At 42.9% G+C, this 13,803-nt stretch overlaps 1 protein-coding gene across 1 annotated transcript; it reads right to left on the bottom strand.

Annotated features, from left to right (window-relative positions):
* Positions 1 to 11,470: 11,470 nt before the first annotated feature.
* Positions 11,471 to 13,519, bottom strand: LOC106612337 (uncharacterized). Its single transcript, XM_014213386.3, has one exon. It carries the CDS (start codon positions 13,201 to 13,203, stop codon positions 12,394 to 12,396), a length of 810 nt encoding a protein of 269 aa, XP_014068861.2. The 5' UTR covers positions 13,204 to 13,519; the 3' UTR covers positions 11,471 to 12,393.
* Between the last annotated feature and the right edge of the window lie 284 nt (positions 13,520 to 13,803).

The following is a 13,803-nucleotide window of genomic DNA, read 5'->3' as shown; positions in this document are numbered from 1 at the left end:
GGAAAAAGCTGTCCTTGAAACAGTCTTGATATGTTCTTCAAAAGAGAGATCAGGGTCCAGAGTAACGCCGAGGTCCTTCACAATTTTATTTGAGACGACTGTACAACCATCAAGATTAATTGTCAGATTCAACAGGAGATCTCTTTGTTTCTTGGGACCTAGAACAAGCATCTCTGTTTTGTCCGAGCTTAAAAGTAGAAAGTTTGCAACCATCCACTTCCTTATGTCTGAAACACAGGCTTCTAGCGAGGGCAATTTTGGGGCTTCACCATGTTTCATTGAAATATACAGCTGTGTGTCATCCGCATAGTAGTGAAAGTTAACATTATGTTTTTGAATGACATCCCCAAGAGGTAAATTACATAGTGAAAACAATAGTGGTCCTAAAACGGAACCTTGAGGAACACCGAAATTTACAGTTGATTTGTCAGAGGACAAACCATTCACAGAGACAAACTGATATCTTTCCGACAGATAAGATCTAAACCAGGTCAGAACTTGTCTGTGTAGACCAATATGGGTTTCCAATCTCTCCAAAAGAATGTGGTGATCGATGGTGTCAAAAGCAGCACTAAGGTCTAGTAGCACGAGGACAGATGCCAAAACTTGTTTAAAAAAAAAAAAATGCCATTAAAAGGTCATTTACCACCTTCACAAGTGCAGTCTCAGTGCTATGATGGGGTCTAAAACCAGACTGAAGCGTTTCGTATACATTGTTTGTCTTTAGGAAGGCAGTGAGTTGCTGCGCAACAGCTTTTTCAAAATGTTTTGAGAGGAATGGAAGATTCGATATAGGCCGATATTTTTTTATATTTTCTGGGTCAAGATTTGCCTTTTTCAAGAGAGGCTTTATTACTGCCAATTTTAGTGAGTTTGGTACACATCCGGTGGATAGAGAGCCGTTTATTATGTTCAACATAGGAGGGCCAAGTACAGGAAGCAGCTCTTTCAGTGGTTTAGTTGGAATAGGGCCGAGTCTTCAAGTATGCAGCTTGAAGGCCATGATTATTTTCATCATTGTGTCAAGAGATATGGTACTAAAACACTTTAGTGTCTCCCTTGATCCTAGGTCCTGGCAGTGTTGTGCAGACTCAGGACAATGGAGCTTTGGTGGAATACGCAGATTTAAAGAGGAGTCCGTAATTTGCTTTCTAATGATGATGATCTTTTCCTCAAAGAAGTTCATGAATTTATTACTGCTGAAGTGAAAGCCATCCTCTCTTGGGGAATGCTGCTTTTTAGTTAGCTTTGCGACAGTATCAAAAATAAATTTCGGATTGTTCTTATTTTCCTCAATTAGGTTGGAAAAATAGGATGATCGAGCAGCAGTGAGGGCTCTTCGATACTGCACGGTACTGTCTTTCCAAGCTAGTCGGAAACTTCCAGTTTGGTGTGGCGCCATTTCCGTTCCAATTTTCTGGAAGCTTGCTTCAGAGCTCGGGTATTTTCTGTATACCAGGGAGCTAGTTTCTTATGACAAATGTTTTTTGTTTTTAGGGGTGCAACTGCATCTAGGGTATTGCGCAAGGTTAAATTGAGTTCCTCAGTTAGGTGGGTAACTGATTTTTGTCCTCTGACGTCCTTGGGTAGGCAGAGGGAGTCTGGAAGGGCATCAAGAAATCTTTGGGTTGTCTGAGAATTTATAGCACGACTTTTGATGCTCCTTGGTTGGGGTCTGAGCAGATTATTTGTTGCGATTGCAAACGTAATAAAATGGTGGTCCGATAGTCCAGGATTATGGGGAAAAACATTAAGATCCACAACATTTATTCCACGGGACAAAACTAGGTCCAGAGTATGACTGTGGCAGTGCGTAGGTCCAGAGACATGTTGGACAAAACCCATTGAGTCGATGATGGCTCCGAAAGCCTTTTGGAGTGGGTCTGTGGACTTTTCCATGTGAATATTAAAGTCACCAAAAATGTGAATATTATCTGCTATGACTACAAGGTCCGATAGGAATTCAGGGAACTCAGTGAGGAACGCTGTATATGGCCCAGGAGGCATGTGTGATGACGTTGCCCGCTTTGGGTACAGCGAGCACAGTTGGCCCCCCTCCCTCTGCACCAGGCCTTTTCTATGCACCATCCCCCGACCTCTATACTTCTGACACCAGGCTCAGTGAGAGCGGTCGTAAATTCCAATGAGAAAATTCTCTCCTCATGGCCACAGTATAGAGAACAAAGGATTCTTCCACCTCACAGAATTGGAGAGCCAAACGACATTTATGTTCTGGAGAAGGTATAAAAGATCGGTAAAGAATCCAGCTACGAACTGGTCCGTTTGGTACAATTTTGTGAAACTCATGAGAGACAATACGGCCATATTACCATAATAATGTTTATATACTAGCCTCAGCTATGAGACTTACATCTAAATGGTTGTATAAAATTCATGAATAAGGATAGAACTGTTTGTGATATTGTGCAATGTGATTTTGGACTGTTAATGAAGGAAACTCCAATTCCCTTTGGAGTCTTAACTAAGTCATTGGCACGCCCCCAGGGACACAGACAGGACCTGGCGTCATGTAACAGCCTTTTCTATGTTCAGTATATAAACCCCCACCCAGGGTTTCTTTCCCCAAGACCAGGCCTCCACTCCATTACGAGTTGGCTAATAGGTTTGACCATGCATCCCTCTACTGAACTTTAACCTGTTTAGGATAGGGGGCAGTATTGGCACGGCTGGATAAAAAACGTACCCGATTTAATCTGGTTACCACTCCGACCCAGTAACTAGAATATGCATATACTTATTACATATGGATAGAAAACACCCTAAAGTTTCTAAAACTGTTTGAATGGTGTCTGTGAGTATAACAGAACTCATTTGGCAGGCAAAAACCTGACAAGGTTTCAGGCAGGAAGTGGCCTGTCTGACAAGGTGTCGTTCTTCTTGTCTCTGTTTATTGAAGAGTGAGGATCTTAGCTGTCCCGTGACACTTCCTACGGCTGCCATAGGGTCTCAGAAGGCGGCAAAAAGCTGAATCGTGGCTTTGCAGGCTCTGGCTGAAACAAAGTAGCGCGTTTGGGTAGTGGCTGGTTACAGTACTGTGAGACTCAGGCGTGTGCCCGCTTCGACCGAAAGCTTTGTTTACTTTCCTCAGTTTAGCTAAATGGACATTCCCGGTCGGAATATTATCGCTTTTTTACGAGAAAAATGGCATAAAAATTGCTTTTAAACAGAGGTTGACACGCTTCGAAGTACGGTAATGGAATATTTAGATTTTTTTTGTCACGAATCGCGCCATGCGCACGACCCTGATTTACCATTTCAGATAGTGTCTGGGACGCACAAACAAAACGCCGCTATTCGGATATAACGATGGATTATTTTGGACCAAACCAACATTTGTTATTGAAGTAGCAGTCCTGGGAGTGCATTCTGACGAAGACAACAAAAGGTAATCAAACTTTTATAATAGTAAATATGATTATGGTGAGTGCTAAACTTGCCGGGTGTCTAAATAGCTAGCCCGTGATGCCTGGGCTATGTACTTAGAATATTGCAAAATGTGCTTTCACCAAAAAGCTATTTTAAAATCGGACATATCGAGTGCATAGAGGAGGTCTGTATCTATAATTCTTAAAATAATTGTTATGCTTTTTGTGAACGTTTATCGTGAGTAATTTAGTAAAATGTTAGCGAATTCCTCCGGAAGTTTGCGGGGGGTATGCTAGTTCTGAACGTCACATGCTAATGTAAAAAGCTGGTTTTTGATATAAATATGAACTTGATTGAACAAAACATGCATGTATTGTATAACATAATGTCCTAGGGTTGTCATCTGATGAAGATCATCAAAGGTTAGTACTGCATTTAGCTGTCTTCTGGGTTTTTGTGACATTATATGCTAGCTTGAAAAATGGGTGTCTGATTATTTCTGGCTTGGTACTCTGCTGACATAATCTAATGTTTTGCTTTCGTTGTAAAGCCTTTTTGAAATCGGACAGTGTGGTTAGATTAACGAGAGTCTTGTCTTTAAATAGCTGTAAAATAGTCATATGTTTGAGAAATTGAAGTAATAGGATTTTTAAGGTTTTGAAAATCGCGCCACAGGCTTCAAGTGGCTGTTACGTAGGTGGGACGAATTCGTCCCGCCTAGCCCATAGAGGTTAACCTGTTAGGGCTAGGGGGCAGTATTGACACGGCTGGATAAAAAACATACCCGATTTAATCTGGTTACCACTCCTACCCAGTAACTAGAATATGCATATACTTATTACATATGGATAGAAAACACCCTAAAGTTTCTAAAACTGTTTGAATGGTGTCTGTGAGTATAACAGAACTCAAATGGCAGGTCAAAACCTGAGAGATTCCTTTACAGGAAGTGGCCTGTCTGACCATTTCTTGAACTTCTTTTCCATCTCTATCTTTTACTAAGGATCTCTGCTCTAACGTGACACTTCCCACGTCTTCCATAGGCTCTCAGAGCCCGGGAAAAAACAGAATGTCGTCATTCCAGCCCCAGGCTGAAACACATTATCGCCTTTCTCAAGTGGCCGATCAAGGGACTCTGGGCTTATGCGCGTGACCCGACCGCCCCCGCCTTTGTGATTTTTTTCCTCTGTTTGCCGAAAAGGAGATTCCCTGTCGGAATATTATCGCTTTTCTACGAGAAAAATGGCGTAAAAATTGATTTTAAACAGCGGTTGACATGCTTCGAAGTACGGTAATGGAATATTTAGAATTTTATTGTCACGAATTGCGCCATGCGCGCGACACTTCTTTACCATTTCGGATAGTGTCTGGAACGCACGAACAAAACGCCGCTATTCGGATATAAGGATGGATTATTTTGGACCAAACCAACATTTGTTATTGAAGTAGACGTCCTGGGAGTGCATTCTGACGAAGACAACAAAAGGTAATTAAACTTTTATAATAGTAAATATGATTATGGTGAGTGCTAAACTTGCCGGGTGTCTAAATAGCGAGCCCGTGATGCCTGGGCTATGTACTTAGAATATTGCAAAATGTGCTTTCACCAAAAAGCTATTTTAAAATCGGACATATCGAGTGCATAGAGGAGGTCTGTATCTATAATTCTTAAAATAATTGTTATGCTTTTTGTGAACGTTTATCGTGAGTAATTTAGTAAAATGTTAGCGAATTCCCCGGAAGTTTGCGGGGGGTATGCTAGTTCTGAACGTCACATGCTAATGTAAAAAGCTGGTTTTTTATATAAATATGAACTTGATTGAACAAAACATGCATGTATTGTATAACATAATGTCCTAGGGTTGTCATCTGATGAAGATCATCAAAGGTGAGTGCTGCATTTAGCTGTCTTCTGGGTTTTGGTGACATTATATGCTGGCTTGAAAAATGGGTGTCTGATTATTTCTGGCTTGGTACTCTGCTGACATAATCTAATGTTTTGCTTTCGTTGTAAAGCCTTTTTGAAATCGGACAGTGTGGTTAGATTAACGAGAGTCTTGTCTTTAAATAGCTGTAAAATAGTCATATGTTTGAGAAATTGAAGTAATAGGATTTTTAAGGTTTTGAAAATCGCGCCACAGGCTGCAAGTGGCTGTTACGTAGGTGGGACGAATTCGTCCCGCCTAGCCCAGAGAGGTTAACCATACCACGTGGTTAAACTATTAGGCTATCGATACAGAATAAGAACAATTCTTTGATGTTAATTACTAGTCTGCAGCTAGGAATTCGGTATCATTGAACGCGAAGACCGACGAAACATCCATTCTATAACGACATTAATGAATGTCGCTTTGAAAGATCCATTCTAACCAAGAGAGAGAGAGAGAGAGAGAGAGAACTCTCCAACAAAACAACCTTTCCGACACAGATCCCGACGACACACTGAGCGTAAATATATGTATTGATTGCAATTGTTCCCGAATGAGTGAGCGTTCATGTGCAAAGGTTTAGCATTTCAATTGTTAACATTTATCAACTCTGTAGTGTCTTCTCAGCTGACCAACACTCCCCTTTTGTCTAACAAGCCGCCATGCCGGTTTAGCCCACTAGGGATCATTCCTCTACCATTTCTTTGTAGCGATACCTACTGTTTGTATGCCTTTCTGTGAATTATTTAGTTTAGTAAATAAATGATTTTAAGACAATTGATGTATGGATGACTCCATAGTGAAGACTGGGTTCGTGCAGATAACCAACAATTTACGACGTTTGGAATGAGACTGACAAGGTAAAGAATACATCATAAATCAGAAGACTCAGATCAGATATTATGATATCTGAAAGTTATATTAGGAAAATTATAACATTGTAATCTGAATATTTTCCTTGGTGCCCCGACCTCCTAGTTAATTACAGTTACACGATCAATCAGTTAATCGCGTAATAATAATTACAGAGAGTTATTTGATAAACATGTCTTCAAGTTAATTATGCCAAAGACACAACACCTGTAAACAGTAGCTATGAAAAGTGATTGAGTAGGCTGCATAGATTTCATGACTAGAAGCTCAAAAGACAAAAACGTCGTATTTTTTTTGTTTGTAAATTGAAATTTGCTATCGTAAATGTTAGCAACACCACCTTTGCGGGATGCACGGGGGATATGGTCACTAGTGTAACCAGGAGGTGAGGCCTCATTTAACACAGTAAATTCATCAGGCTTAAGCCATGTTTCAGTCAGGCCAATCACATCAAGATTATGATCAGTGATTAGTTCATTGACTATAACTGCCTTTGAAGTGAGGGATCTAACATTAAGTAGCCCTATTTTGAGATGTGAGCTATCACGATCTCTTTCAATAATGGCAGGAATGGAGGAGCTCTTTATTCTAGTGAGATTGCTAAGGCGAACACCGCCATGTTTAGTTTTGCCCAACCTAGATCGAGGCACAGGCATGGTCTCAATGGGGATAGCTGAGCTGACTACACTGACTGTGCTAGTGGCAGACTCCACTAAGCTGGCAGGCTGGCTAACAGCCTGCTGCCTGGCCTGCACCCTATCTCATTGTGGAGCTAGGGGAGTTAGAGCCCTGTCTATGTTCGTAGATAAGATGAGAGCACCCCTCCAGTTAGGATGGAGTCCGTCACTCCTCAACAGGCCAGGCTTGGACCTGTTTGTGGGTGAGTCCCAGAAAGAAGGCCAATTATCTACAAATTCTATATTTTGGGAGGGGCAGGAAACAGTTTTCAACCAGCGATTGAGTTGTGAGACTGCTGTAGAGCTCATCAATCCCCCTACCCCTAACTGGGAGGGGGCCAGAGACGATTACTCGATGCCGACACATCTTTCTAGCTGATTTACACGCTGAAGCTATGCTGCGCTTGGTGACCTCTGACAGTTTCATCCTAACATCGTTGGTGCCGACGTGGATAACAATATCCATATACTCTCTACACTCACAAGTTTTAGCTTTAGCCAGCACCATCTTCAGATTAGCCTTAACGTCGGTAGCCCTGCCCCCTGGTAAACAGTGTATGATCGCTGGATGATTCGTTTTAAGTCTAATACTGCGGGTAATGGAGTCGCCAATGACTAGGGTTTTCAATTTGACAGAGCTAATGGTGGGAAGCTTCGGCGTCTCAGACCCGGTAATGGGAGGAGTAGAGACCAGAGAAGGCTTGGCCTCAGACTCCGACTCGCTGCTTTATGGGGAGAACCGGTTGAAAGTTTCTGTCGGCTGAAGGAGCGATACCGGTTGAGCATTCCTACAGCATTTCCCTCCAGAAGCCAAGTTGTCCGGCTGCAGGGACCATGCGAGAGGATTTATACTAACGTTACTATCTGTACTTACTGGTGGCACAGACGTTGTTTCATCCTTTCCTACACTTAAATTACCCTTGCCTAACGATTGCGTCTGAAGCTGGGCTTGTAGCACAGCGATCGTTCTCCTGTATATTATGAGTACAGCGACTGCAATTAGAAGGCATCATGTTAATGTTACTTAGCTTTGGCTGGTGGAGGTCCTGACGAACCACGTCCAGATAAAGCGTCCGGAGTGAAAAAGTTGAATGAAAAAAGTTGAGGGGAAAAACAAAAAATGTAAACGGTAATTAAAAAGTAAAAACCATAAAGTTGTCAGGTAGCAAAGTAAGGTTGGCAACATAAAGCACAGCAGCACATAAAAAAGTCTGCAAGTTGTGACCGGAAATGACTCCCTCATTCTTCCTCCTCTCCTCATCCTCCACATAACTCCTCCTCACCTCAACTTCCTAACTCCTTCATTCCTCACCCTCCTCACTCCTCCTCTCTTCACACATCTTCCTCCTCTCCTAAAGTCCATCACACCTCCTCTTCTCCTCATCCTTCTTGTAATACAGTAGGGGGGAAAAGTATTTGATCGCCTGCTGATTTTGTATGTTTGCCCACAGACAAAGAAATTATCCATCTATAATTTTAATGGTAGGTTTATTTGAACAGTGAGAGGCAGAATAACAACAAAAAAATCCAGAAAAACGCATGTCAAAAATGTTATAATATGATTTGCATTTTAATGAGGGAAATAAGTATTTGACCCCTCTGCAAAACATGACTTAGTACTTGGTGGCAAAACCCTTGTTGGCAATCACAGAGGTCAGATGTTTCTTGTAGTTGGCCACCAGGTTTGCACACATCTCAGGAGGGATTTTGTCCCACTCCTCTTTGCAGATCTTCTTCAAGTCATTAAGGTTTCGAGGCTGACGTTTGGCAACTCGAACCTTCAGCTCCCTCCACAGATTTTCTATGGGATTAAGGTCTGGAGACTGGCTAGGCCACTCCAGGACCTTAATGTGCTTCTCCTTGAGCCACTCCTTTGTTGCCTTGGCCGTGTGTTTTGGGTCATTGTCATGCTGGAATGCCCATCCACGACCCATTTTTAATGCCCTGGCTGAGGGAAGGAGGTTCTCACCCAAGATGGACGGGGTACATGGCCCCGTCCATCGTCCCTTTGATGCGGTGAAGTTGTCCTGTCCCTTTAGCAGAAAAACACCCCCAAAACATAATGTTTCCACCTCCATGTTTGACGGTGGAGATGGTGTTCTTGGGGTCATAGGCAGCATTCCTCCTCCTCCAAACACGGCGAGTTGAGTTGATGCCAAAGAGCTCCATTTTGGTCTCATCTGACCACAACACTTTCACCAGTTGTCCTCTGAGTCATTCAGATGTTCATTGTCAAACTTCAGACGGGCATGTATATGTGCTTTCTTGAGCAGGGGGACCTTGCGGGCGCTGCAGGATTTCAGTCCTTCACGGCGTAGTGTGTTACCAATTGTTTTCTTGGTGACTATGGTCCCAGCTGCCTTGAGATCATTGACAAGATCCTCCCGTGTAGTTCTGGGCTGATTCCTCACCGTTCTCATGATCATTGCAACTCCACGAGGTGAGATCTTGCATGGAGCCCCAGGCCAAGGGATGTTGACAGTTCTTTTGTGTTTCTTCCATCTGCGAATAATCGCACCAAATGTTGTCACCTTCTCACCAAGCTGCTTGGCGATGGTCTTGTAGCCCATTCCAGCCTTGTGTAGGTCTAGAATCTTGTTCCTGACATCCTTGGAGAGCTCTTTGGTCTTGGCCATGGTGGAGATTTTGGAATCTGATTGATTGATTGCTTCAAAGGACAGGTGTCTTTTTTACAGGTAACAAGCTGTGGTTAGGAGCCTGTAAAAAAGGACAGGTGTCTTTTTTACAGGTAACAAGCTGTGGTTAGGAGCACTCCCTTTAAGAGTGTGCTCCTAATCTCAGCTCGTTACCTGTATAAAAGACACCTGGGAGCCAGAAATCTTTCTGATTGAGAGGGGGTCAAATACTTATTTCCCTCATTAAAATGCAAATCAATTTATAACATTTTTGACATGCGTTTTTCTGGATATGTTTGTTGTTATTCTGTCTCTCACTGTTCAAATAAACCTACCATTAAAATTATAGACTGATCAATTATTTGTCAGTGGGCAAACGTACAAAATCAGCAGGGGATAAATTACTTTTTCCCCCCACTGTACCTCCTCCTCACCCTCCTAACAGAGTCCACGCCTGCTCCCTGATCGACCTATCAGACAGACCCACTGCCCCTCCTCTACCAATGAGAAACGACCTCTTAACCAGCCCTCCAATCATAACTCCTGTTACTGAACTGGTTCCGGGGCCTGAGCCAATGGCTGACTGATTGTGATCTGTATGCCACTATAGAGGACCACCTCCTCCCCAGAATGAAACACCTGCCAGCCCCACTCAGCATGCAGCACAGCCTGCATCTCTATGGAGGAGGAAGAGGGGGAAGAAGAGAGGTGTCACTCTTTGGATACTGTCGACCTGAACAAACTGGGGCTGGGAGAGGGGTCTCCTTATTACAACCTGAGAAGGGGTATTATTGGGGGAGGGCAGAGGAGAAGAGGGAGGGAGAGAGTGGATGTGGGTTAGCTCAAAGTGTGTCTATGCTTTAGTGACCCAACCACTGGACCCTGCCTCAACCCCAAACCTGTCCCACCTGCAGGCCCAGCTACAGTGGGAAGAAGAGATGGGGTCAGGTGCAGGTCCAGCTACAGTGGGAAGAAGAGATGGGGTCAGGTGCAGGTCCAGCTACAGTGGGAAGAAGAGATGGGGTCGGGTGGCTCCATCACCCTCACTGGGGGGTCCCTGTCAGTTTTAAACAGAAGCTCTCTGACGTGTGTAAGGATCAGGGCTAAGTTCCAACCCTGCCTACTTCCCCTAGTCACAGTGACACCAAGAGGCAGTGAATACTAATGCATACCGTCACTAAAAGACAGTGACTGTTATACCAGCTCTATCAGGTCCATCAGAACTAGAAGACATGGGGAGGTGACTGTTATACCAGCTCTATCAGGTCCATCAGAACTAGAAGACATGGGGGGGATGACTTGTGACTGTTATACCAGCTCTATCAGGTCCATCAGAACTAGAAGACATGGGGAGGTGACTGTTATACCAGCTCTATCAGGTCCATCAGAACTAGAAGACATGGGGAGGTGACTGTTATACCAGCTCTATCAGGTCCATCAGAACTAGAAGACATGGGGAGCTGACTGTTATACTAGCTCTATCAGGTCCGTCAGAACTAGAAGACATGGGGAGGTGACTGTTATACCAGCTCTATCAGGTCCATCAGAACTAGAAGACATGGGGAGGTGACTGTTACACCAGCTCTATCAGGTCCATCAGAACTAGAAGACATGGGGAGGTGAATGTTATATCAGCTCTATCAGGTCCATCAGAACTAGAAGACATGGGGAGGTGACTGTTATACCAGCTCTATCAGGTCCATCAGAACTAGAAGACATGAAGAGATGACTTGACTGTTATACCCTCAGTATTCAACGTGTAGGCCTTCATCAAAAGCGTAATGTGTGCATTTGTATTTCAAGATTTACATATTATACACTACTCTTGCATTAAATAAAAATATATTAAAACAAAATATATTGAGTTGACCTAAGAGTGGCATAGTAGTGTTAAAGCTGTTGAAATGAAATCAGACAAAGACTGAATTATCCTGGAGAAATTGAGAAAAAAAACACCATTTGAAATATGTATCTGCCAAATACTAAACTTTATTTATTCCATCAAAAACTATTATTGCAAGAATACAAAATAGCAATACATAAATATCAAAGTAGTTATATTTTCAAAAAAATATTAGATATAAATGCAGCCAGACATTGAAACCAAATGTTCCAGACTTATTTAGTCAATAAAGTGCAAGGAAGGAAAGAAAACCCTTATGAGAAGTCATATTACAAGGCCTTGTTTAAATACGTAATAAAGTCTACAATATCACACAGTAGGCTACCTCTTTTTATTTTGCAGTGTCGATATTTAATAAATAAATATGGCATGATGAAACGTCCCTATGAGTAAAATACTTCTTTTCAAACCCTTATTGAAAGAGAGTGCAGTCAGTGTGCAGTATAACGACAGTTATTCTACAACTACTGCCTCCAAAATATCACTATTGACTGCAGTTCCTGCACTTTTACTGCAGTTTCATAACTGCAATCTTTTTAAAATTTTATTTTTTATAAAAAGGTACATCTTTTACTCACTGGAATATTCGTGTTCTTGTCTAAATGTAGGCTAGACTACCATCTCAATTTAACTTTTCAAGATGGCCTACAAAGCAGGGTTGGGATACATTCAGATTCCAATTTTTCCCATTGGCAAACCATTGAAGAGATTTTCATTTGAATTTCATTACACTTCCTGAACTGACGGGAATTGAACATGGAATTGAACCCCCAACCCTGGTGTCCATATCTAATACATATGGCAAGATGAGACCAATGTGTTGTTGACTAAATGTAGTGGAGATTAGGTATAGACTCCCGTCTCAATCTAAACCATTTGATTTCCGTTATTATGTATTCTAAAACACAGACCGTTTATTTCAAATATTAAACAATCCATATTAAAACGTATCCTATAAGAGTTCCTGTTGTGTCATTCAGTCTCTAAAATTAGCACTGTCTGCCGGCATGTCCGTCCTCAAAATCACTGTAATGCGACGACTCTCCATCACTCCCGTTAGATGTGTTAGAGACCCTCTTGTTCCCCGATCCTAGATCAGATTTAGGCGCAGACAGAATGATGAGGTGACCGACGGGGCCAGTGTTCTCCTGATCTCCGATCAGTCTCCTGTTCAGAGGCTGCGGTGAGGTGGAGTCCTGCAGGTTTGAGCTGATCCCAGACATCCCGCCACCGTCCTCCCGGGGCTCTGGAGAGAAAGACCCCAGCGGAGAGGCGCATCCACTCCGTGACCCTCCCCGACTCTCTGGCTTCACCACCCCGGTGAGCAGCTCCGAAAGCTCCTGGATGTAGATCTGAGCCATTTGGAGAGTATCATACTTGGACAATTTATTATTGTTGGACGGGATCACGCTCCGCAACGTGTCAAACGCCTTGTTCAGCCCATGCATCCTTCGCCTCTCCCGGGCGTTAGCTGCGACGCGCCGGCGTTTCTGCTTACGGTTTCCTCCTTCTCCCTGGTCCGCCTGTACTGTATCTAGGTCCATCTCTATCCTGAAACCACTGTTCGCCAGTTTACTCACCGACATGAGTTTCTCCAGTGAGCGATCCATGGAGCCGCTGTGTGCGTAATGGCCCGTATCTCTGGGTGAGTATGGAGACTTCCCTCCTCCTGGAGATGTTACCCAGGTTCTGGATCTGATATGTCCCAGTTTCGATTGTTCTAACAGGGGGAAGTCCTCAGCTGAGAAGTCTGGCCAGCCGGACAGTTCTGTTTTAGCTGTCATAACCGCTACAGACATCCACGATTCGGTTGGAGAGCTTATTTCGCTCTATCTTGGATAACTAATATTTGCACAGCAGTGGAACGTCTCTTGAAAATTCAAGGACAGCGGTAAGAGTTAGTTGAGGAGATTTAGAGCAAAAAAAAAAGTGAAATCTAAAGAATTCCACCAAAACCAGGTTTGAACAGAGCTGCAAATGTGTCTCTCTTCAAACTCCAAGGACGGCGCTACGTGTTGACTCACTTGTGACACAATCTCCTGACTCTCACCTCTGGATCCTGTCCGATCCTTTAGTACTAAATCCCTCTCCACCCAACCCCGCCCTTGGAGGAACACAGGTTTGGATCGCACAGCCAATAGCGAATGGTTGCGTCTTCCCCACAAAAGAAAACAATTGGGTCAATCTTAATTTATTTTCTGCAACTATTGTGCATTGTAACTCAATCATGATGTTGATTTGACATTTGGCTTCACTTGTCATCTGAGGTAATTTATTATTCTGTCTGAAGAAGTTTCGTTTTGTCTTGGAGAAAATAAAGTTGTATTTTTTATTTTTTACTTAATAAAAAACGAATTAATTCACACGACTAGAGTGTATTTGTGTTTATTGGATTCCAG

Source organism: Salmo salar, chromosome 09 (assembly GCF_965601325.2).
Source record: "Salmo salar chromosome 09, fSalSal1, whole genome shotgun sequence".
Taxonomy (NCBI): domain Eukaryota; kingdom Metazoa; phylum Chordata; class Actinopteri; order Salmoniformes; family Salmonidae; genus Salmo; species Salmo salar.
This window is presented reverse-complemented; position numbering and strand designations above follow the sequence as displayed.